The 26,687-nt window shown below is 28.9% G+C and overlaps 1 protein-coding gene across 2 annotated transcripts; it reads right to left on the bottom strand.

Moving 5' to 3' along the window:
• On the bottom strand, window positions 1–23,341 carry LOC107455341 (pancreatic triacylglycerol lipase). 2 transcript variants are annotated; one of them, XM_087161602.1, is made up of 7 exons: window positions 23,039–23,341; window positions 14,879–15,147; window positions 11,182–11,328; window positions 6,062–6,170; window positions 4,748–4,864; window positions 2,028–2,144; window positions 1–383 (listed from the first exon to the last, which is right to left on the bottom strand). In XM_087161602.1, exons 1-7 carry the CDS (start codon window positions 23,166–23,168, stop codon window positions 112–114), a joined length of 1,161 nt encoding a protein of 386 aa, XP_087017728.1. In that variant the 5' UTR covers window positions 23,169–23,341; the 3' UTR covers window positions 1–111. The 2 variants fall into 2 exon arrangements, with proteins under 2 accessions (XP_087017728.1, XP_087017729.1); XM_087161603.1 differs by lacking the exon at window positions 23,039–23,341 and adding an exon at window positions 20,533–20,755.
• Window positions 23,342–26,687: the final 3,346 nt, after the last annotated feature.

Consider the following 26,687-nt stretch of genomic DNA (forward strand, 5'->3'; position numbering starts at 1 on the left):
TTTTTTAGGAGATTTATTCCTTCAAATTGCTTTATTTTATTTAAAAATACAGTAAAATACACGGAAGATGGGGAAAAAAATATTGTTAAAAACTGCAAGAAACTAAGGGATTCACAAAAGAATGCTGTCTTCAATACAGTAAGGCGAAGAGGCGTTGGTTCTCAAATAAAACTTAGCAGGCAAATCCAAGTTTGGTAACTGCACAGCGTGGAAACCCATTTCATTGATTGTTGAATTATTTGGCGAGCAAAGACCCTTCTCGAAATCTTTGTAGGAGCTGCATTGGACAGCCAAGAACTTGCAGTTGCTGTTGTTGATGCTCTCCAAGAAATATTCATTCGCCCTTCCATGATCGCAAGAATTCGAAAGCCATTTCGTAGTAACTGGAAGTATAAAATGCTTGTGAACATATATTCTCAAAAACTGAAACGAAATCAATTCAATTAACTACAGTACCTGACCAAATTATTAGACGCATTGTAAGATTCTATGTAAAATCTTAATTATCAGGAAATACTATACAGCTTTATTGTTTTTTCGCTACTGAAACCAGTTAGCACTTGTTTACGTTCGTGTATCAATTGGTTAAATTAGACAATATATAATATAAATTTGATAAATTGCACGATATATTATATAAATAAAGAATATTACATAAATATAGAATAATTATATAAATATAGAATAATTATATATATAATAATTGACCAAATTATTAGACGCACTAAATGTAAACCAGTTTCAGCCACATAGAAACAGCAATGCTGTATAGTATCACCTGGTAATTAAGGTTTTACATATAATTTTATAGAGCGTCTATTAATTTGACCAGGGATTAAAAATTTCTATTACAGTGGACCCTGCTATATTGACAACTCTTGTAAGTTGATCACATGTCTAAGTTATTATCAAAGGCCGGGATAGCCTGGTTGTAGGGCGCTGGACCCATGTCCAAGAGTTCGTGGATTTGATTCCCGCTGGCCGAAGACTCTCCGTGTAGTGAAATGGTGGCTGATATAATGCACTGATATAACGTACGTTAAATAGGACGTGTCGCAAAGTCCTCCATGTTCCCATAACAAATCAATACCTCTGGGGATACAGATCCAGGAGTTTCCTTGTCTTCTGGATTGGTTCAAAATTACAAGGCTACGGAGTTGAACATTAGTAATCGTAAACCCGAAATTGGGTCGGCTGTTCAACGACCTAACCTGCCCATATGTATACAAATTTGTATTATGTATTTGTAGTCCATATGCATACAAATTTGTCCTTGCATGTATACAAATTTGTAGTTCATAAAAACTACAAATTTGTAATTCATAAAAAAATTTGAATCGAAAGTAAAGGCTTGAGTGAGTAATGATCTAAATCTGAGAAGAAAAAAAAAAAATGAATGAGAAAAATGGAAAAAATTAAAACAGGGAAAATATTGTCTTTCATGTGTTATCTACCAAAAAAAGAAGAAAAAAAATATAGCCATAATAGAATTATAATTATTGTTTTATTTAAAATTTATTACTAAAAATAAGATTGAGTAAAATTTCAATTGATAATGATTATCTTGTTTTTTATTTCTTGTTTGACGATTTAAATAATAATAATAAAAAAAAAACTATTACAGTGTAAAGTCACCAGTATTTTTAGTGTTGAGGTAAACTGAATACATTTTTAAATACAGAACTGTGACTGTTATGCAAAAAAAATATATAAAATTGACAAAATAACAATTGCCCGAAAGAATTATTGCGAATACATTGCTAAAAATATACTTGTTTTTTTAAAACTAAATGTTATTGCAATGAATTTATCAAATTGATTCTGATGCGCTTCAAAATATGTTGACAGTAAACAAACAAACAAACAAAAAAAAAAATGAACTAATAATTAAATTAAACTATAATACAACCAAATAAAAATGAAAATACATCGTTTGGGGTTAGTTATTCTTATTTATGCAACAAAAATTTTTTTTACAAAAATTACTACGATTTTTCTGGGAAAAAAAAAAGAAAAAAAAACCTTACAGTTGACAGTTGCTCCAACAATGTTTTCACTTTCAGAAGCATAAAAGCAACCTGGTTGTCGTCTACCGCCATTGGGATAGAAATCAATGTGGCCGATAGGTGCACTTGTTCCCAATCCTATAAATAGAAATACATTAAATTAAATGGGACGAGACTGAGGTAATATGCGATAAAAATGGGATTAATGTGCGATTTTAATCATGTTAGTCCTTAAACTTCGCATCAATTTCTGTATTGTGGAAGTTTCTTGGAGGAAACTACGAGGATAAGGATATCGAAATAACGACAAATTGAGCCGACAATCAGGCAAATGGCGAAATATCGAAATTTAAAATTGAGGAGGCAAAAATGATGATATACATTACGACTTTACGGCCAATTAATGTGATAACAAAATTTTCGCTTTAACCAATTTATTTGGTTAATGTGGGTAATTAACTTTGCTCTATTGGGCAATTCCATCCCTACTATTCACGTATTTGTAGAATTTAAAAGCTTGAAACTCATTTGCAAAAAAAAAAAAAAAAACTTACAATTCTAATAATATTTGTGAAAATAAGTCTTAGTGTCATTTACACTGACTTAAATTTTTCGTAGCTTTTAGAAATTTCATGAAATAAATTAGAAACTAGTTTTTACAGCTGCAACTTATTGTGCTACGTATATAACACCCAGTTTATTTTATTTTTTATAAATTACTTTACAACAGATATTTGGATATCTCAGAAGAGTAGTTACTTTATAATATCTATTTGGATAGTTTGGTACAAAAATTTATTGAATTGTTTATTTATAAGAATTGTAAAAGAATAAAGTAATTGTATAATTTTAAAGATTTTAGAAAATTAACATTTATTTAAAAAAAGAAAATCTGTGTAAAACGGGCAAATCATGTTCCTCTCTCTTTATGTCCCGCAGTGGACTGATCGTTAAGACACGGTTCCCAGCAGATCACCGAAGTCAAGCATCACTGGCTACGGTCAGTGTGCGGGTGGGTGACCACTTGGATCAGCCTGCGTAGGGACCGAGGGTGTGCGGTATTGGTCCTCGTTAAACTGTTCTACCGTAAAGTGCTCGACTTCGCGCGCAGGTCGTCGGGCTACCGAAGCGGGGGTGCCATCCCCTCCGCAGAGGATCGAAATTGTGATGGCATGTCTTCGGATCATCCTCCGGGATGTTTCCCAGACCGTTGTCAATAGACCATTGTGCAGCTCTAGTGCGACGCAAATTAACAACAACATATGTCTATAACAAAAGATTACTTAAATATTATTAATTACTTTAAATATTTTCAAGGATGTACTGCAAGAAAATGAATACTGTGAAATATTTGTGGAGATTATTACTTATAGCTTTGAGCATCTCCAATGTATAGATTCAGATTCTAAAAAGGTTCTTTAGTCTTGTTTTAATATTCTTAAGTTGGGCCTATTATGATACTACAGTGAAACCTCCAGGAAAGACCACCTCTGTGTAGCGACAACCTTTATTCCCCCACCTTTATTCCCAGACGACCACCTTTATTACAGGATGTTTCCCAGACCGTCGCCAATAGCCCATTGTGCAGCTCTAGTGGGACGTAAATTTACAACAACAACTCTCTCTTTTTATTTTTAAATAAATGTTGATATTCTGAAATCATTAAAATTGTATCGTTAAATATCAGCATTATTAATATAAACTCCTTTAAATTAACCAGTATAATATTATTACTTTGCACACATCCATTTTCGGGCCAATTCTTGGTAACTAACAAATCTAACGGTCTTCAGTACTGTAGTGAGAACGCGTCATAAGTTCACTTGAATTAACTACTCGCTTTATAGATTTAATTTTGTGTTTTGTTCTGTTTTTTTTTCTTTACATTTTATTTTCTGTTTTTTACGTGAAATATTTTTTACTTAATGTGTTCCATTTTGTTTAATTTTTTTTGAGTGCTCCTCACATTTATTGTATTATTTACTTTGATTGTATTGATACTAGCACTCCTTTTTATGGAGCTGATGAAGAGATTTTATCTTTTCATTTTTTTGTTTTCCTCCTTTTCAATATATATATCTACATCTCTCTCATATATATATATATAGAGTGGAATGATAACACATAGCCAATCACAGAAGACTTGTGGTTAGTAACGCACGAAAAAGCCAATCAAAATTGATAACGCATGTGTGTGAAAAGGTAATAATTTTCAATAATGCTGTCAAAAAATACAAAATACAAACTGACCTCAAATAAAACTCAGAGGACTTCGAATCAAATAATTAAGAAAACTCTACTATTACGTTTATAAAAAGGAAGATTTATTAACTCAACAACAAAATTATAACATCGCCATTCCAAAAAAACAAATCTCACACTCTCTCAAAAAAACTATTTACATTCCAAATTATCACCATGGCAACCACAAAACTCTTCTCGTATGTATATATAAAAGTGTTTTAGTTTTTGAAACCATATATCTTGTAGTTGGTAACAAAAGATGTTTTTATCATTGTTGGCCAAATTGTCCTTTTAAGGCACAAGGCGGAAGTTCGTTTTTAAATTTCTCCTCCGCGAAATGCATTCATATTAATTTTACAATATAACTGTTACGTATTTAGCTATAAGATTTAACTCACTCTCATGTCTAAATATTTAAAAAAAAATAATGAACAATAGACGCTTCCATTTTTGAATCTATAAATCAACCAGTTTGTAACAATAAAAGATTGAAATACCATTCAAGACATATTCTCCTCCATCCGAGTGAATGACATCGACAAAAAGGGCATCGGTTGTATCAAGTCTTACTGATGTATGAAGTCCTTGAAAGAAAGGTCCAGCTGGGTCCAATCCTTGAAAGAAAACTCTTTTATAAATAAGTACAAAAGACTTGTGAATCTTTAAATTGTTAAAACAAAATTATTTTTTAGTAGTTATTCTACCAAATTATACAAACATATTACTTTTCTTTTAAACAATCGAATTTACTCAAATTAACCCTTCTTTTAAACAATCGAATTTACTCTTCTTTTAAACAATCGAATTTACTCTTCTTTTAAACAATCGAATTTACTCTTCTTTTAAACAATCGAATTTACCCTTCTTTTAAACAATCGAATATCAATTGTATACTAATTATTTTCTAAAGAAATAGCTATTTTGAAGGAATTATTCAATTACATATTCAAATAGCTATTTTAAAGTATAGTAATTCTCTCAAGCTATCTCAATTGCTATTGTAAATTAATTGTTCTGCCAAATTATCTAAATAGATCTTATAAAGTAATTATTCTCCAAAGATATCCAATTATCTATTGCAAAGTAACTATTCTATCAAACTAACGAAATAACTATAGTGAAGATATTATTCTCTCAAAATAACTAAATTGCAATAATAAAGCAGTAATTTTCCAAACAATTGTAGAGTAATTGTTTTCTAAAGCTGTTCAAAAAACTATCTTAAAGAATTATTCCATTACATATCCCAATGGTTATTGTAAAGTAATTATTCTTCCAAACTATCCAAAGAGATAATATAAGGAAATTATTCTCCTAACATATCCAAATATCTATTGCAAAGTAACTGTTCTATCAAACTAACGAAATAGCCAGTCTGAAGTAATTATTCTCTCAAGATATCCACATAGCTATTATAAAGCAATTATTTTTTTAAATATTCAAATAGCTATTTTAAAGTAACTATTTTCTCAAGCTAAACACATAACTATCGTAAAGTAATTATTTTCCCATTAAATTAATATAATATAGTAACACGTTTCTCTTACCATAAAACTGTAGTTCAGAATCGTAAACGACTAAATTAAAGTTTAAATTTACTTCACAGTTTCATAAAGTATGAAAGCAATTTTTCCCACTGCCATCTTATATTACAAAATATTTACACGTCACTGTAAATTGCAATATTATTGGCTCTTACAGATACTTTTTTATGAAAAATTTATATTTTTTATCTCATATTTTTTAATCTCGCAACACACTGTTAAAATTACAACTACGCTTTTCAACAGAAAACCTTTAAATTAATTTACCTGTAATTCTTCCTAAATTGGGTACACGTTCTCCGACATATCCAGCAATTTGTCCTCCCAAGCTATGACCAATCACATGCACAGTTTGAGGTTCAATTCCAGTATTGTTCTGAAAGAGTAGGGCATTAGCTAAGGTATATCGTACACTGCTAAAGTTCTCCTGTTCTATCTCTCTGAATATGATGATTAACAACCCACAACATTGTGGGAAAAAGCAGTTTATTTCAGTTTAACACCGAATGTAGCTTTCATATACAATTTAGAGGATATAATTTAAATCCAAATACCTAAAGTGGAAAAAGCTTACGCCACTCTCTCGCGCATTCACACCATACTAGAATTATTTTTGCTTCCGGAAAAACTTCGGCAATCGGCAGAAAATTACGAGTTGGAGTTGCTGTCTTCTACGTTCTGTTTTACGGTAGCAGAAATTAAAGTTTGCCATTAAATATATAAGATAGTTTTTAGTTGTTTAATAAGGATAAGTATATTAATTATTAAATCTTATTGAACTGTGTTAAATGGTTTTATAGCATAAAATTTCTAACCCTTTCGGTTTTGTTAAGCCTAGTTTGAATTTGTTTTAACCTCTTCACTACTGAAGTATAAAGGAATATAGCAAAAAAATATTTTAGAGTTACACATTTCTATTTCATTCTATCGTAAGTCATAAGATAAACAAAATCTGAATTATACTGACAGGTGGCTAATGATTTTAGGTACACATAAGTGGACCTCAGGTTTTAACTAAGTAAAATAATACATATATGTAATAAGAACGACGGAAAGCATAAAAGAATATAAAAACTCAACAATCGGAGCATATTCATAGAAATAGTAATTATATTAAATATAAATAAGGTTAAAGATTTACAGACTTCAATGTTTCTAAAAGCATAATTCATAGGTGGAAAGGGTGACTCAGCATTGCTTATTATAAATCAGTTTTGCATTAGTATCTAAGCAATTTTTGTTCCACTCTCGCTTTATAACACAATTTCATGGTTCTCTTCACTGAGGCACTATAATCAAAGTGTATATAGTTTAGTATATAACTGATTTCTTTTAAAGGTGATACGCATTCTCTAGTCTTAAATCATCAAACGGCAAACTGACAAGTGATGATTTCGTGCCCTATTCTAAATCATATACATAATCTTTTGAATTCGAGATCAATGATGCAAAAGTGATGAGTACATTCATCCCAATAACACAACGAACCAAGGATATTAGATTGTCAACATACTAAGAGAGTTTTTCTACTAAAAGATTTGCGAGATGCTAATAATCAGAATCTTCTACTATAATATGATCCTTAGCAAGCTTATAAAAGCTTAAAAAAAAACAAGTTAATAATTTTCGCTGTCCAGAGACTTAATGTAATTTTCTTGCTAAAGTTAGGTTGTATTTTAATCAACATAATTAGGTTTCGTCATAAGGTTTTATAAGCATCCCATAAGTTATCAGGGACCCAATAATGCTTATTGCTAAGCCTCGTCTCATAGGTGTAATTTTCCATACCGTTAGGTAAATGTTGCGCGTGGTAACGCGCGAAATAAGAGCCTGGTCATGCACAGGTAAGGAACTACCTCTATAATCAACAATGCTATTAACATAATCTGCAGCATTCGACACCAATGACGCAAATATGATGAGTACAATCATCCCAATAACACAGCGAACAGAGGATATAAGAGTGCCAAGGTTCGTCGTCATTTTTTCTTGAAAAGATTCGTGAATTTCATCAAATGCTGATGTTAAATTTATAGCTATGTACAAAAAGACAGCACAACTTAATGTATCATCCACTTCTGACACAAGTTTTGCTATGGAAGCATGATTAGGCAGCAGGTTGGTGATGTTTTTTTCTTTTTGAAGCATGTCTCCGTAGGAAATGAGAATATCACGCAAAATCCAGCACACGGTGCAGTAATACAAAGCAAATACAGTACCCACTAAAAAAAGCATTTCGAAATTAATGTTAACTGCAGCAAGAAGTGTTATTTTAAGTGTTCTTGAGACTTGAATGTCAAAAATAAAGAGACGTATAAAATGATCCACGTTGAAATTGACTGTGTTGAAAATGTAAAATCCAATGAATATTGAATGAAACATCAGAATCAAAACTGTCGCGAGGATAATGCATTTTTTAACTTTTGGAAAGTTCGTTAAAGTTGAACCTCGTTGTTTGGAAAGAAATATTTTAATTATTTTAATGACATTTTGAAGAGATTGAAATTTTAGACGCAATAATATCGTGAGAACTATTCCAAGAATCAAAACCAAACTCTCTGAAAAATATTGTGCTTTGTCCCTCTTCATACAAGATGTATAAATACAGTGACTATATGAAACTAAAATCATCACGTTTGAGGATATATATGCACAGAAAATAAAAAGGTATATTGTTTTCGTTAAAATTGTGATTTTGTACTGTAAGAAATTTCTATTACAAATACCACATACTTTGAACACTGTAAAGGTAGGCTTAAAGATTTCGTACACGTCATAATGAAATCCCACATTTTCGTTAGTTTCAGAATTGCTTGCATGCACGTGTCCTTTGTTAATTAAAACCATTTTGATTGATTTTGGAATGATTGAACACGATACGAACACTTAGTTCCACATTTTTTTGCTTTCAATTTAATTAGCCGGAATTATTCTTATCTAGTTTATAGGATGTAAAATTAAGCAAAGTTACAAACATTTAATTCCACAATTTTGTTGCTAACAATTTAACTAGCTGGAATGTAGTCTCATCTAAATTCAATTTAGATGTTTTCGAATAAAGTTATAAATAGTTGGAATGAGCAGTTTGGACTGAAATTTGCTAAAAAAGTTTTTTTTTTGTAATGCATCGTTAATTTTTGAGCTTGAAAAGTAGTTGATATGAAACACACTACTAACTTATATCAGTTTAACTTGTGTAGTACAGTTTTAAAGTGGTCACTTGTAATATTCTTTATAAATTTGTCAATCGATATTGCTATAACAATGTATTTTCATTCTATTGTAATGTTATACACTTATTAAATAATGATAATCAATGAAAATAATCTCTGAAGTGCTAAGATCTTTGACCAAAATCTAATTAGCTTAAAAAGCTTTTATTGATTTCACGCATTTGTGTTATACTTAGCAACTATCTGCCAACTCGTCATTACTATTTATATGTTGACACAAATAGAAAGAAAAATAGAATAAGAGAATTAGGATAGATTTTTCAGAGATATTTTCCCTTTGTGTGTAAATATAGCAGAACATCAAGGACTTAATCCTTAAAAAATAGATAATTATTCACAGTGATATATATATATATATATATATATATATATATATATATATATATATATATATATATATATATATATATATATATATATATATATATATATATATATATATATATATATATATATAATATTTCAAATGTTAAAATTACACCTAAAGAAGGAACAAACATGCATATTGTTACATTATGGTTTATTTAATGTAATTTAGCAATGCATCGTTAATTTTTGAACTTAAAAAGTAGTTGATATGAGACACATTACTAACTTATATCAGTTTAACTTGTGTAGTACAGTTTTAAAGTGGTCACCTGTAATATTCTTTATAAATTTGTTAATCGATATTGCTAACAATACAACAAGTTAAGCACTTAGGAAAACAATGTATTTTCATTCTATTGTAATGTTATACACTTATACACATTACATATTGTTATACAGTCAATTCGCTATAACTCGAAGTACGATAACTCGAATATTACTATAACTCGATTTTTTTGTGATCTTTTAAAGCAAGAAAAAAAAATCTAGGAGCTGATATCTTGCCCCTTCCTTTGCAACACACACACACAATGTCTTTCGCACTCTTCATGGAGAAGCTAAAGCTGTCCCTCTTGAAGTATGTGAACAGTGGTTAAATGAAACGTTACCGAATTTACTTCAAGGATACAGTTAAAATGATGTTTTCAATATTGATGAAATGGGTTTAATTTTTAAATGTCTTCCAAATAAGACTATGATGTTAAAGGCTGAAAACTGCTCAGGGGGTAAAATGAGCAAAGAAAGTTTGACTGTCCTAGTTGGAGGAAATGCGTCGTGGACAGAGAAATTGCCCTTACTTGTTATCGGAAAATACCGAAATCCCCGATGTTTCAAGAAATGCAAAAACATATCCTTTAGATTACAAGTCTAACAAAAAGTTGTGGTTGACATCAGTTTTATTTGAAGACTATGTAAGAAAATTGGATCAGAAATTCTTCGCTTAAAAAAAAAAGTGATGCTCTTTATGGATAAATGCACAGCGCATTGCGATCTACTTAATGTGAAAGCAGTAAACTTGCAGTTTTTCCCGCCAAACACAACAGCAAAGTTGCAGCTGATGGACCAGAGTATCATAAAGTGCTTCAAACAGTCTTATCGAAAATGGCTTGTCAGAAAAATGATCTTAAATATTGTAAGCAATTAGAAGATTTGCAATTAATAAGCATTAATTAAATAATCCGACAATAGTTTGAAAGTCCAAAACCGAAACTAACGGTAAGTCGAACTTCCGATATGTTGAAGTTTTTCGTCAGTCCCATCAGATTCGAGTTATCGCGAATTCATTGTATTATGGTTTATTTAAATATAATAATAAATAGATTTAATGAATATTTAGAAATATATGTAAGCTGAAATATTGAGAAAATATGGAAAATAATAAAAATTATGACAAGAGAAGAAAATTATTAAAAATATTATTCAAAAGTATTTAAAAAAATATAATTTTTGATTATCAAAAAAAAAAAAAGAAGGAAATAATAAAATAAAAATATTAAAAATCCGGAAAACAAAACAAAGAAAAGATATAATCAGCCCACACGATTATATCCGCAGAAAGGAGTGCTTTCTAATATTGTATTAATATAGCCAAAGCAAAAAATCAATACAATAGTGTGAAGAGCACAAAAAAAATTGAAACGAAATACGAACACATTAATAATAATAATAATAATAATAATATTATATATATATATATATATATATATATATATATATATATATATATATATATATATATATATATATATATATATTAAGTGGAGTTGTTTATAAAAAATACCTTACCATTAAGAAATGTATCAGTTTAGCCACTTTAGCACCTTGAGTTCTTGTATTAGATGCAGCTTGTGCGTAAGGAAAACCATTGTTTTCAGTCCAATCTACGATGATTACATTGTATTGTCCCTGTTTTAACAATGCTTGCTTTATTTCCTGTGAAAAATTTCATCGTCAGGAATGTTTAGAAAATGCTAACTATAACTCAGATTAACGAACAAGAAAAGAAAAACATCATAAATTTGTTTTAAAATCAATATCCAATTATTTCATGAAAAAATGCTAAGTTGATTTTTCGAATTATAGTTGATTTTTTTTTTTTACTTTTAACAGTTGATACATAATGTTTGTACAACGATTGGATACTTAACTATATAGGGATTAGATACTGATGTATATGAAATCTGAATGTTTATATCTCTCCTCAAATGTTTTATCTCTGAATGTTTTATCTAAGTCCTTTCTTAAGTTTTAAAAAAATACATTAAAATTTTGATAACTTATACATTAGTAACGCATTCATATAATTGATAGTTTTATTATAACATTGTTAACTTATTTATATCAGTGATAGTTTTTAAAAATTATTGATAGCTTTTTTGAATATCATTGATAGTTTTGTCTTAATATTATTAATAGTTTAAAGCGAGGATAGGGTGCCTTTGTGCTACGTAGACTAAAGCAATAAAAAACGTGAAAATTGCACGAAGTTCAGAAATCGACATACTATAGTTTTGGTTCTCCAATCTTCTACAGTGTCTAAATACTAAAATGTTTTTAGACACTGCTTTAGACATTAGTGCCTAAAGGAGTGTCTAAGCCAGATCACTTAGACATTTTCACTTAGACACCAAAATGTTTTTAGACACTGCTTTAGACATTAGTGCCTAAACAAGTGTCTAAGACAGATCACTTAGACATTTTCACTTAGACACCAAAATGTTTTTAGACACTGCTTTAGACATTAGTGTCTAAACAAGTGTCTAAGACAGATCACTTAGACATTTTCACTTAGACACCAAAATGATTTTAGACACTGCTTTAGACATTAGCGTCTAAACAGATTATTACATTAGCGTCTAACGTCCGTATTCACCAACACGGATTACCTCCGGATAATCTATGGGTAAGAGTAAAATCACGAGTTAAGTGCGAAACGTTATTCTCCAGCCGAAATTTCGCCAAACTCGCAGATTTTCATCGACAGTTCTGACTCTCGGGTAACCCTCCGTTTTTGCCGAGTTATCGGAGGGTAACCTATTCACGAGGAGCTTGTAAACAAAAAAGATGGAGGATTCTATCGCTGCGTTTGAGTTTGAAGATCTTGAATTTCTTGAAACCGTGGAAAGAAGGGAAAGATATGTCCCAACTATCAGAAATAATGACCTAGAAGAGTTAGATGAAATAGACTTTTTTGAAAGATATCGTTTCTTAAAATCAACGATTGAAGAACTGATCTCCAAAATTGGCAGTAAGTTGGAATCTGATACAGATCGGTACAATGCCTTAACTCTAACGGAAAAAGTTTTAACTGCTGTAAGATTTTATGCTGAGCGATACTCACGCTAATTTGTTTATTCACGTGTTTATATTATATACAAAGTCACATGGTTTTACCTTGCCCAATCAAAGGCCTCGTGATATTTCCTGCAAGAGTTAAACTCGAGTTGTGAAATCCTCTGTTGAAAACAGTTGGAGAATAAAAAGCTAGGGTTAATCCGAGAGTAACTCTGAACAGTGGATTTTCCGATCCCCGAGTTACTCTTGAATTTAACTCGGCGTGGTGAATACGGGTGTAAGACAGACATTTTAGCGTTTAGATGCTGAGAAAGGTTCTCATCTAGAGAGCTGAAACTATAGTATTTTTGAACATAATTTGAGATTTCTTCAGGTTGTTTTTTGCTTTAATCATTGAAAGTGTTTTATTAACATCAATAAATACCTGATAGTTTTCTGTAAAGCACAATTTGGAGGCTTAACATCAATAATACATTCTTGAAATTTTCACCTTTTCCATACTTTAACATTGAGAAACAGGGTATCTGCTACATTTTAGATTTTCAAATCCATGACTTTCCATGACTAATTCCAAGAATTTTTCATGGCTTTTCGAAGTTACTATTTTCTCCGACAAAAACACAACAATAAATTTGAAAAATCATTATTATAACATCAGTTGAAATGATGGGTATAACCAAAACTGTTATATTCTGCATCTTCATAGATTTTAAATTTAAAAAACAGAGTAAAGAAAGAGTTGAAGAAAAAAAAATACAAGAGCAAATAATTTTTTCGTTTTTTTCCTGCAGAATTACTTTCTAAAGATACTTTTCTTGTTCATCGGAAAGGAAAGAAATATTCCTGATTTTTCTGCTTTCACTTCGAAATAAAAAAAATTCGCCAATGAATCGCCAATCTTGCTTCAGCTAGAATTTTAAATTCATAAAACAAAAAAAAAAAAAAAATAAATAATAACAAAGATTCTGAAATCACAGAAGTTTAAAAGATAATTCGCTCTAGAAATGATGTTTTTTATTTCATTTTTTGAAAGAATGTCTTAATTTTTAAAGAACACGATAAAAAACATTTCATATTTTAATAAAATATGACTGTGAGTGGAGATTTTTGTTACAAATTCAGACAACACTATGAAATTGGGGACGGGGGAGGGGTAAATTCAATTTAAAAAATTAGATTTTTCGGCGATCTAAATCCATGACTTTACATAATTTTTTTTAAAAAAATAGTCAAAATCATGGCATTTCATGACAAATTGTGTTCAATACCGAAATTCATGACTTTTCATGATTTCTCATGACTTCCCAGGTGCGCAGATACACTGTATATATTTTTAAACTTAAGGCTACAGTGGACGTTCAAAAAAATTTTTTTTAATTTTTATGCTACACTAAAACTTTTTCTATAACTTATGTATTCTATCAAGATATGCCCTTGCAAAAATTTTTGTAAAAAATATTTGGACCATTTTTGAGGAATTTAAAATTTTTTTAAAAAAATTTCATCAATTTTAAAATGCTCCCAGCGGCTTAAATTAAAATTTTTATTTATTTTTTTTTAATATTCTTTTTTTAGAGATAAATGTTAAAAGCGTTATGCATTATATAGGAATTTTCCTAAATTTATTTTAAATTTATGACCAAAAAACAAATTTTATGTAGATTTTTGCTTCAAAATAAAGGTCGTTAGGTACATGAAACCCGATAACTCTTTTATTACTTGTTAAAAAACAGAAACAAATGCATAAACTTAATCTAATATACACATAAATAACTAGAAAAAAATTTCATCTCAATAGGATGAAAACAAAGTCGACTGGAACATTTTGAATACGTGAAACATAACAAAATTTCAATTTTGAGAAAAACAGCTTTTTGTGTAAGAAAAGGGGCGTGGCTTCATATTGTGAAAACGAAACTACCCTATAACTTCTCAAAAAATGACGAAATTTAAAAAAAAAAAAATTCAGTTGAAAAAGCAATGAAACAAGTGTCTAAATATGTCCAAAAAAAAAAACGAAATTTTTATCAATTTTTGGCAATATAAAGGTCCACTGTTGCCTTAAAATTTTCACCTTTTCCATACTTTAACAGCGAGAAACAACAATTTTAATGCATTTTTATTTAGAATTGGAGGGAAATTCAAAATGAAATTAACGGAGTAAAAAAAAAAATCACACGTTACTTACATGTCTGATATCGTTAAGATCTCTAACATCCGATCTGAACCCATGAATTATGAATTTTGTTGGCAAGTTTGGATTGAAAGGTGAATTTCTCAAGGATTCGATGTCGATAGTCAGATTGTACTGCTCATCAGGATTGTCTGGAGTATAAAGTTGAAATTTGGTTAATGGTTCTTGTGGTGGGAGCGTAATGGGGCGGACGCTAGCATGGTAGAAAGGTGGTCCCGTGTGGAAACATCCCAAATCTTCAATACATTTGTTGAAAAAAAGTACTGAAAAAGAAAATAGTGTGTAAAAAGTAACAGTTTATGTAGCATGAAACAAAACATGCAGAAAGCATGACATAAATCAAATTAATAAATATAAGATATTGAAAATGTTCATGAAATTAATAAATATAAGATATGGAACTTAAGATAGAATACTTTCTTAGAACTGATAAGAACTAAGATAAAAATACTTTCTTAGTTATTAATTTTAGAATTTTATAGTTTATTTTACCATATTGTTTCTTAGTTGATAGTTTTAGAATTTTATAGTGTATTTTACCATATTATATCTCAGTTAATAATTTTAGAATTTTATATTTTATTTTACCACATTATATCTTAGTTAATAATTTAAGAGTTTTATATTTTATTTTACCCTAAAATATAAATTATTTTACATTATATCTTAGTTAATAATTTTAGAATTTTATAGTTTTTTTTTTACCGTATTATATCTTAGTTAATATTTTGAGAGTTTTACATTTTATTTTATCACATTATTTCTTAGTTAATAATTGTAGAGTTTCATAGTTTATTTTGCCATATCATATCTTAATTAATAATTTTGGAATTTCATAGTTTATTTTACCATATTATATCTTACTTAATAATGTTAGAATTTCATAGTTTATTTAATCACATTATATCTTAATTAATAACTTTAGAATTCTATAGTTTATTTTACCGTATTATATCTTAGTTAATAATGTTATAATTCTGCAGTTTATTTTACCATATTATATCTTAATTAATAATGTTAGAATTTTATAGTTTATTTAACCACATTATATCTCAGTTAATAATTTTAGAATTTAACAGTTTATTTTACCATATTATATCTTAGTTGTTAGTTTTAGAGTTTTATAGTTTATTTAACCATGATCTTAGTTCATAATTTTAGAATCTTAGTTCTTATTTAGATAATCTTAGTTCATAATTTTAGAATTTTATAGTTTATTTAACTATGTTCTATCTTAGTTGTTAATTTTAGAATTTTATAGTTTATTTTACCATATTATATCTTAGTTAATAATTTTAGAATTTTATAGTTTATTTTACCATATTATCAATGATAATTTAATCACAAAAAGTTATTCTACCCTAAATTATCTAGAAATTTACGGTAGAATCGTAGAAAAGTGGGTAAGTGTGTAAAAACACTTAATTTTTAAAACACTTGCTGAAAGAAAAAAGTACTGGAAATAAAATATTGAGTAAAAAATAACAGTTTACATTACATGAAACAAAAGATGTAGAAAGCATAGCATAAATAAAAATTGATAAATATCCGCGTACTTCAATCGATATTTTTTTGTTCATAATTTTAGAATTTCATCGTTCACTTTATCATATATTCGATGACAGTTTTATCAAATTTACCGTTATATCTACTGCAGAATCGTATCGTAGAAAAGCAGATTAGTGTGAAAATCCTAAATCTTCAGGACACTTGTTGAAAAAATATAATAAAATAAAATATTGAGCAAAAAATAACTGTTTGCATAAACATAACATAAAACAAAAATATGTAGGCAACGTAGGAAATGTAGCATAAAGGAAAATTAATAAATATAATATATCTAAACTGTTCACTTACTTCAATTTTAATGAATAGTTTTGTCAGTAATTTTAGAATTTTATCGTTTATTTTTTACCATATTATCAATGATGATTTTTTTCAAAAATTTATCACCGATCAATTTACGGTAGAATTGTTGAAATGTGGGATAGAGCGAAAAACTCTTCTGGACCCTCGTTGAAAAAAAGAAAAAGAAAAAAATACAGGAAAATAAAACATTGAGAAAAAATAAATGAAACACTAAACGTTAAATTAAGCATAAGATGGAGAAAAAAAATATAAAAATGAAAAATTCCCGAAATTCATTAAATAGTCATTCATTGTGTTTGTCCTTTTTTTTTTAAAAACAGTTTTAGAAATTTATCTTTTGCTTACAATTCTCTCATCCTTACCTTATCGTCTGCCAGTTTTGTTTAATAAAATTGAGGTCAAAAGTTAGCATTCTTTTATTCTTTATCTACGCATTTAAATATTGACTTGATCGTAAACTTAATTTGAATAATAATTCTCTGAAATACAAACAATTTTAAACACTTTTTTCTTTTGAGATAATCAGTCGTTCCGAAAATTGTAGTTAATCAACGAATTAATTACTTTTGGCAATTTGAAATATGATTTTTAAAATTCTATAAAAAACTCAACTTTACTTTTGATAAAATGCCGAACATTTACTGCACATTTGTGTTCCAATTTTTCGATTGCTGTGTATAAGTCTTAATTCTTAGCCTAAAAGTAAAATAATTTTAGAGTATGAAATTTTTCATCGTAAAGAGTATTTCAGAAATTTAATTTTCATTTCGGTTGTATTAAGATCTTAAATTACTTTTTTTTTTAATTTATGTTTGCTAAAGCAAATAATTTGTTAGTTCCTTAAATAAGTTCCTTAATTTTGTTTTTTCTGAAAATATATTTGAAAGAAAATAATCAAATAATTAGTCAACATTTATAAATGTAGCTTTAATTAAATGTAGAATATTTTAAAAATAACGATATGTTAAATGAAAAATGTTTTAACTATTAAGGTTTAACTCGTAATCATCCGTTAATTATAAAATTAAATTTATGTGCAATTATATCTATTTCTTATTTTTTTCGATTCTCGGAGAAAAATTGTTAGTACGAATGTTGAACAAAAGATCAATTTAGCGGTTTAGCTGTTCTTAACCCTCTGACGCATATGAGACACCGGTGTCCCTTTTGTATCTTTTTTTTGGCTCCCTAAGTGCAAGCAAAATTATATGTTTGTATTTTTTAAACTCAAAAAACAGTCTAATAATTAATAATTACTAAAAATAATCGGGCAGATTATTGCAATTATATTTGTATTAAAATGTAAATCCAAAAAGACGCCCGGTGACTGAGCGGTAGCGCTTCGCGCTGTCGTGCCACAGGTCCCTGGTTCGATCCTGGGGCCGGGCAAGGTTGACTCAGACTTTCATCCCTTCAGTGGGTCGATAAATGAGTACCAAGCATGCTTGGGAACTAAACACTGGGGGTTCCGCGTTCGGCTGACTACCTGACCGGAACATCTGCTCCTGCACCCCAGAGCCCAAGGTCAAGAAACCTTGGCTCTGGTTTGGTCAAGGTCAAGAAACCTTTCTCTTGACCCAAGGTCAAGAAAACTGAAATGGGCACAGTAGGCCTTGGCCCTCTATGGGCTGTCGCGCCACTGAGTTTAGTTTAGTTTATAAATCCAAAAAAAAAAGTAGCTTGAAAATTTTTGTTTTCATTCATATTCAAAAATTTATCAATAATTTATTTCGTAAATGGCAGAAATTTCAATAATGAATGACTGTTTCTGTTAGATCTAAGTAACTGCAAGGAAGTGCGAATTTGAGAAATTCGTTCGGAAGTGAGCCGTGTTCGGAAAATTTCCCCTTTAACGCGAAAATAGACACCGGTGTTTCATGCTGTATTTCAAAATCCGAAATTATTATAATACTAAATATAATATTTTACACTTACTAAATTAACGCAGAATAAATGAGAAAAGTATGAGCATTATGTGAAATAAAAATTCTGCGTTAAAGGGTTAATGTTGAGATTTATTTTCTGTATCCTAGTAATTTTAAATTCTCAAAAGATAAAATAGAACTTAAATCAATCAGCAAAAATGAAGAATAAGAGAAAATCGTTTTAACTCAAAAATATTATTGATAAAACTAACACATATTTGCATTTGACGAAGAGAAAATCTCAAAACCCTCCCATGGTTCATCCGACGGTATGAGAATTTCAACCAGACTGGTTGGAAATTGAATTTTTGAACCAACGAAAAAAAACACTATCTCCAGTAAAAATTTGACTTACATCAATTTTAATCATATTTTCTTTGTTTCAACTTTAAGCGTAAATTAGCTTATACTGAAAATAAAATAAAATGGTTCAAGAGAGTTTTTTTTGTTGAGTGTTGTAAAAATAGAAAGTTTTTATTTGTTTTTAAAATAAAAATTACCTCCGCAAACTGTATTTATCAATTTTCGTTAAAACAATTGCCTCGGTTTTAACCTGCGTTTTTATTACTAGGAAATTAATGCGTTTATGATGCTTAAATCAGTAATAGCATTAGAAAGGCTAATGCATTGTTTCCAAGAAAATAATTATGCTATGTTTGGAACTCTAGTCTACTCCAATGAAATGTTACTTCTATAAACCTAAATAATAAAAATATATTATAACATATACTCATTTTCTGAAAACAAATTTAGTATGAGAGTAATACACATATACTAAAAAAAAAAATTCTGAATTACGTTAAAAAGTACCGGTACTAAGGGTGCCAGTACTTTTTACCGTAAAATCCAATTTCACGGAATAAAAAATCTGACATGCCGTAATACAGTAATATTTACTGTAGATATGCTTACTGTAAAGGATATACAATAATACTGCAAAATTACCGAATTACTGTAATTAAATGAATATTGCTGTAAATTTTTACAGTAATATTTGCATCAGAATCATTATGATTAAATAAATATTACTGAATTTTTTACGATACGAAATTTTGTTATAAAATGTCAATAACAAAATTCCATATATTTACGATTTAATGGATATAAAATTTTTTTATAAAATATCTTTAATAACAAAATCCCATATATTTACGATTTAATGAATTAAATAATGTAACGGTAATGGTATTACTATAAGAGCAGTCAAATTATAAGAACTTTCATATATAATAAGAATTCGGTATAAAAATTTTACTATACAAAAAAAACAAATATAACTTACAGTTTAAGGGATTAACGATATCAATAATTTTGGGAATTTCGATATTCAATAAATAGTGGTAGTTATAGTATTAGAACACTAGTATACCTAAAAATTTCGTAAATAATACTTCGATTTGAACAAAATCCCTAACACTTAATGGTATCAAAAATCTCGGAAACTTCAACATCCGGTAAAAAGCATTAATGATATAACTATAAGAACAATCAAACTAAAAGAGCATTCATAAACAATAAGAATTCGGCTAAAAATATTAAGGAACAAAATCCTATGTACTTATTTAAGGGATTAATGTAATCCATAATATCATGAATTTCGACATATTAGAAACAGTGGTAATAGTTTTACTATAAGAAGATTCATATTATAAGAATATTTATTTACTATAAGAATTCAGTGAATATTATTACTATAAGAACGAAATCCCACATACAAGGAATTAACGTTATCAATAATTTTGGGAATTTCGGAAAATCGATAAATAGCTGTAGTAATAATACTATAAGAAGAATGATATACTATAAAAATTCGGTAAATAACATTCCGATTCGAACAAAATCTAAATAACTTACGATTTAAGGGATTAATGGTATCAATAATCTCCGGAATTTCGATATTCGGTAAATAGCCATATCCAGATCCAAATAGCACACAAAAAGAAAGCCAAAACCACTTCATAACGTGATAAGAAAATTGTAATTAAACATTAGAAGTATGTGCTGAGTTGTTTCTGCAACTCCGTTCACAAGATTGTTTGATATGAATAAAAGTCAAACGAAAATAAGTTATTTCTTTTCGTCAGATTGTTATCGTTTTTTGAAGAAAAGATAATCATCTTTTGAGCACACATAAATTCACTATTTTCAGAAAATTCATTAAAATTTCGAACCATGCAGAAATTTCACTTTATTGAAGTGTCAGAATTATTTCCGTTTTCTTAAAGAAATTAAAGTTCTTTTTTCTGATTAATTAATCAAATTTCTGCAATTTTATTTATCGAAAAAAAAAAAGAACTTTGCGTTATTTTAATAGATTGTAGTGTTTTTTGTGCACGCAATTGTGTACCTTAGAAGAACAAGCTTTTTAATTTTCGGACATTAATGAATTTTCCAAATTTTTTAATAAAGACGCAGGGTGAGCAGATTTTGGCAGGTCAAATTTTAAATTTAGAAACATTCGAATTTTATATACGTTTCTCTCAAAACCACTTTATTCAAATTTGTATTTCGAGGAAAAAAAAAACTTTTTAAAATTTTTAAAAAGAGTTCTAAAGATCGTTAAATTCATGTTTAGAAAAACTGCCGTTGTTATAAAGCTTTTCATTTGGTAATTTTAATTCTATGCTTATAATAAATTTTGAAATTAATTCAATCAAATTGAAATATTAATAATTTTATTGTCTTTTACTCGTAAAAATCTTTTGTTCATGTGAAATGTTAAGCCTAAGAATTAATACAAATTTGCATAATAATTGATAATATAACAGAGTTTCAAATTTATCCTATGTTTGATTAATGTGAAATCCATGAAGTTTTTTTATTTTTTATTTTTCAGAAATAATTGAGAGGATTTATTTAGAAATTTCACTATGTCACAGTACAAAAAGTAGTAGTTTTACGTGATTAAAAAATTATGTACTAAGTTATACATTAAAATCCAAAAATCTTATTTTCCAATTATTAATAAATTAGAAGACTCATTCGAATTAATAATAAATAGGAAGACTCATTTATAAGAATATATTACTGTACTAGTTAATTATTGAATTTACTTACCTTACAGTAAATTTTACTTAATTATATTCAGTTTTAATTTAGTTTTATTACTTCTTTTCTTCTTTAATTCTTAATTAATTAATTAATTCATAAAATTAATAATTTTAGTTAATTCAATAAATTAATTAATTCAATTAATTAGGATCTATTTTAATTCTTTGATTGTCGTATTCTTTAATTCTCTTGTTTTTTTTTGCAATAAAATTGAAATATTTATTAAATTATTTACAGATATTTTCTTGTAAATAAGATTTATCAATCAAGTTTAAAAAAATACTCTTCATATGAACTATAAAATGAATATATAAATATCAGTAATTAATTTCAACTATAATATCAATAAACAATATATTCTTGTTAAACATAAGAAAAAAGATTCGTTTATGATTTTGTACCGGAAATAACTTTGGTCAACAAACTATAAGTATTTACCCTGAATTGACAGTTGCCACCATATAATACCATAGTACTTTTACTTGCTGGTTAAAATACGGCATACATGGCTGCAAAAATCATTTTATTGCATTTATCGCTTTTATTCTCTTATTTAGAATAAATTTAATTATTGTTAATTATGAAATAAATATTATAGTTAATAATTAGAATTAATTAATAGCATATTAATACATTTTCCCTACAATAATTTGAGTTCCAAAAGATCAAAATACCGAATATGTTAAGATTCACCGCATTTTGGGCTCTATGGGAACACTAAAAAGCTCGGTAATTTTCACAGAGGCACTTTAGTAATGATTTTGGTAAAATTAGCAATAAAATATGGTTTTATAACATGTGGTAAAATTTGGTAAATATGATAAAATTCGGTAATTCTATCATGATTCCTTAGAGCATAGCATAAAGACCGCATGTTCGGTTAAATTTTCTTTTCAATTTTGTGTTTTTTAACTAAATGAGTGGTAATAAGAACTATAATTTTGGAAACCAGTATTTCCAATAAACCTTTACCATGTGAATGGAAAAACTACCTAATAAATGATTTAAATACCATATATTTTGGATGTATTAACCAGATATGTTATTAATCCTCTTTCTTTAAATTTTTTTTTAACTATTATCCATTTACCATTGTCCCCATTTACCATTTTTTACAATGTCATTTCTATTCAGCACGGTAATTTTACCAAATTTTTTTTTCGGATCAGTTTTTCTTTTTAGGAAAAATAGACCAGTAGGGAAAATAATTTGACCTTTGATCCGTTAAGGGTTAATAAATATATTTTTTAATAAAACTTGTATAAAATCTTAACAAAGAGACATTAAAAAAATTAAAAAATATACTTACAATTTAACGGATTGATTTTATCAACAACTTCTGGAACTATATCAGGTATGATTTTAGGAATTTCGAATTTCGGAAAATATCCGAATCCTGGCTTAAACAGTACGAAGATAACTAATACGAAAAACTTCATTTTTCTTAGAACAAATAATATAATTAAACATTAATTGCTCTGGTCAAAGTGTTTCGGTTAGTATAAACAGAAAAATATTTTTTGCTTCATATTTATAATCTAGTGGCAACTGTTATAAAGAACAATTAAACAAATGCGATTCGAACATCTGTTTTGGAAAAAAAAATGGTGTAAGAACGGAGAATAGTATTTTTTTCCTCCTCTGATGTATTGATGTTTTAACGGAAGTTTCGCAATCAGTGCCATCATTCTCTTAATAATAATGAAAGAGATTTCCCACAATTAAAAGATTAAATCTCAGTTTCGTGACAATCTTTAAAATAGAAATTGACGGTCATACATATTGTGAGGTGTATTTATAAATTATTTCTTATGAAGAAAATGTTTTTGTGCTTTTAAAAAAATTATATTAAACTTGTCCATGACATTGTTTATTTTTTATATAGTGTAAGCATTTTCTTTTTATTCGAAAGTTTCATAAAGTCAGCAATTAATTTAATTTGATGGATAAGCTTTATTGTAAATCAAGGAAAAATACTGAACGTTGCTTTTAAAAGGTTTATAATTTCGCAAAGCTTTAAGAGAATATTAGTATTTACGTCAATTTTAATAGCATATAAAAGAGAATTACATTATTGTCATTTTTTCAGTTTTATTGCAAGTTTTAGCAATTTCATGTTCGCTTGAAATACAATGAGGATTTTTGCATTGTGTTGATGCACAATTCAAAAGTATTTTCTTATATTTTCAGATTTAAAAAAATGTTTTTTTCTGTTGCCCATTGTAAATCTGAAAGTTTATTTTTAAATTTTATTACAATTTCGATTTCGAACAAAACAGCTGTTGCTGCTTACCGTGAAAAAATCCGGATCCAATAACGGTATAAAGCACATAGACTTTGGGTGCATCTTCCGCAAAATCAGTTTTCCCGTAAAATCTATTTAACCATAAAATCCATTTTTATCGTGAAATATGATGCTGTAATTTTTAGAGTAATATTTATTTAATTAGAGTAACACAATGATTTCACGGTACTTATTACTGTAAAAATAACTGTATATCAGATTTTGTGTCTGTAACATGTTCTGGTAAAATGCATCGGCACTTTGAGTGCCGGTGCTTTTTACCGTAATTTGATCTGAAATTTTCTACTGTATAGAAATCAGTTATTATAGAGATTATCTAGCTAGGTCCGAAAACACTAGTTAGTGTTATCGGTTAAAGTACCAAAAAATTGTTTCATTTATTAAATTATGGAGGAATTTCGCCACCTATAAAGATAATCTGCTAATTACCTACTAGGCATTAGTTAAAGTGAAAATAAAACCTTTGGAACAACAGCACCGTTTCCGCACTAGTAAATTAATTATTTATTTTTTTTAACTTTTATTTTACGCTCTCTTAGAAAATGAAGTTACTGAAATCAAGCGTCAGCTTATAGAATCAATCATAGATCACTTTAAAAATTATAATGCAAAAAATCAAAGGGTTAAAATCTTATTACAATTAAGGACATTAACATTTTTATTTATTTATTTTTCGATGTCTAAAGAATCAAGTAAAAAACAATCGACAAATTAGTTGATAGAATGAGTGAAATAATCTTTTGAACATTTACGGTACGTTATGTGCCCATTATTTCTGCACTTTAACTGTGCAAATCAGTTAACCAGCAGAGAAAGGTACTGTGCACAGTAACAGCATTCCAGATTTAGTGGTAATATAGACACTGCAATGACTGCTTACGACTGGCACACTGTAAAAAAAAAAAAAATCGGATAAAATTACAGTATATACATTATTTGGCCGAAAGTTTCCGGACGACAAACAGTGACATGGACTTAGTGAGTCTTGAAGCCCATATTAACATGATGTCGGCGCCCCTTTTGCATCGATGAAAGCCTGCGCACGTCTGGGAAGACTTTCCACCAGTTTTTGATAAGTGAACATAGGAATTGACTTCCAGGCTTTCATCATAGCTGAAGTGAGTGCTTGCAGCGAGGATGGTCGATTTGGCTGCCTACGTAATCTGCACTCTAATTCGTACCAAAGTTGTTGTATGGGATTTAGATCGGGGATCTGAGAAGGCTCCAGTTTTTGAATACCTCGTCAAACCACGTCTGTGCAAGCCTCGATATGTGAATGGAGCAGTTATTCTTCTGGTAGAGAAGTGGGTCTCTCCCGAAATTTTGCCGTAAAGCTGGGAATGCAGTATTGTCCAGAAAGTCTACGTGCATTTCAGAGTTCATGTTTCCAACCACAGGAACTACCAGACCCAGGTGTACCACGAGTAACGTCGTCACACCATTATGTTTCCACCACCATAACAACCGGGTGTCCGGATACTTCTGGCCGGATAGTGTAGTACGGGCAGAGTGTGAGCAAAGTGTGAGAAATAATAACGAATTTTGAAAACATTAGCAACCATATAACGGTTTACGAATTCTATGCTAATTTTTAAGGTAGAGCCGTGATGGCTCAGGGCATAGAGAGTTCGATTTCCAATGTGGTGAACCGGGTTCAAATACCAGCTATGGCTGTTTGATACGAATTCCGCATCCAGCTTGTACCGACCAAAGTGCTGACGTGAAATATCCTCAGCGGTAGACGGATCATGTGTTATAGTCCCTTTGCCGTCAGACTAACCATGGGGGGTTCTCGTGGTCTTCCTTTCCATGTAACGCAAATGCGGATTGGTTCCATTAAAAAGTCCTCCGCGAAGGCAAATTTCTCCCAATCCTTGATCCAGGAGTTCCCATGTCTTCCGGATCGGGTTCAAAATTACAAGGCGACGGAGTTGAACATTAGTAGTCGTAAATCCGAAAATTGGGTCGGCTGTTCAACAGCGGTTGTAAAATTAAAATGAAAAGAGGGGAAAGCTTATAAAGGAGTTTTCAGGTATAATTTATAAACACATAACAAAGCTCTCTATAAAATCTTTTCGATGATGAAGACTTTTTTTACTGGATTATAGATTAATCAATATAATTGAAATTAATTAATTTAAGTAATTAGTCGCTAAAGAGATTATTTTTTATAAAGGAAAATAGACCATTTTTCATCATACCTGAATTTAAGAACAATGCATCAATTTTAGCGTCAAATATTAGAATGTTCCACACTATTATTTATCAATAGATGATGGATGAAAATGTTTATTCATTGTCACCACATGTTCATTCCTGCAGGTGTTAGTATTGTTCTATTATTTTTTATCAATAGCCTTTTGTATAATTTTGGCAATGAAGTTTTTTGCATTGCGAAAAAAAAATAGACTAATGATTTTGAGAAGTCTAAAACAATTGGTCCAAAGCAAATGTTTAAACAATTGGTTTCTCATTCATTTCACCTTTGACTTCGAATTTTAAAATTTCATTTCTCAAAATAATTGATATTAGTAATATTTTAATGATACTTTCAAATTTTCCAAAGTAAGGTTAAATTTTTTTAAACAATGACGGAACGGTAACAGTTTTTTCAAATGCACCACTCCTAAAATTGTTTGCTCTAAACATTGTT

Source organism: Parasteatoda tepidariorum, chromosome 4 (assembly GCF_982258835.1).
Source record: "Parasteatoda tepidariorum strain Cologne lab strain chromosome 4, Ptep-v5.0, whole genome shotgun sequence".
Taxonomy (NCBI): domain Eukaryota; kingdom Metazoa; phylum Arthropoda; class Arachnida; order Araneae; family Theridiidae; genus Parasteatoda; species Parasteatoda tepidariorum.

Excerpts from the sequence above, each read along its gene's own strand:
- LOC107455341 (XM_087161602.1), bottom strand. The coding sequence starts at position 23,168 with ATGAAGTTTTTCGTATTAGTTATCTTCGTACTGTTTAAGCCAGGATTC. Across the intron at positions 11,329-14,878 it reads ATCTTAACGATATCAGACAT|GAAATAAAGCAAGCATTGTT; the intron begins GTAAGTAACGTG and ends AATTTTTCACAG. Across the intron at positions 384-2,027 it reads TGTTGGAGCAACTGTCAACT|TTACTACGAAATGGCTTTCG; the intron begins GTAAGGTTTTTT and ends TTATACTTCCAG.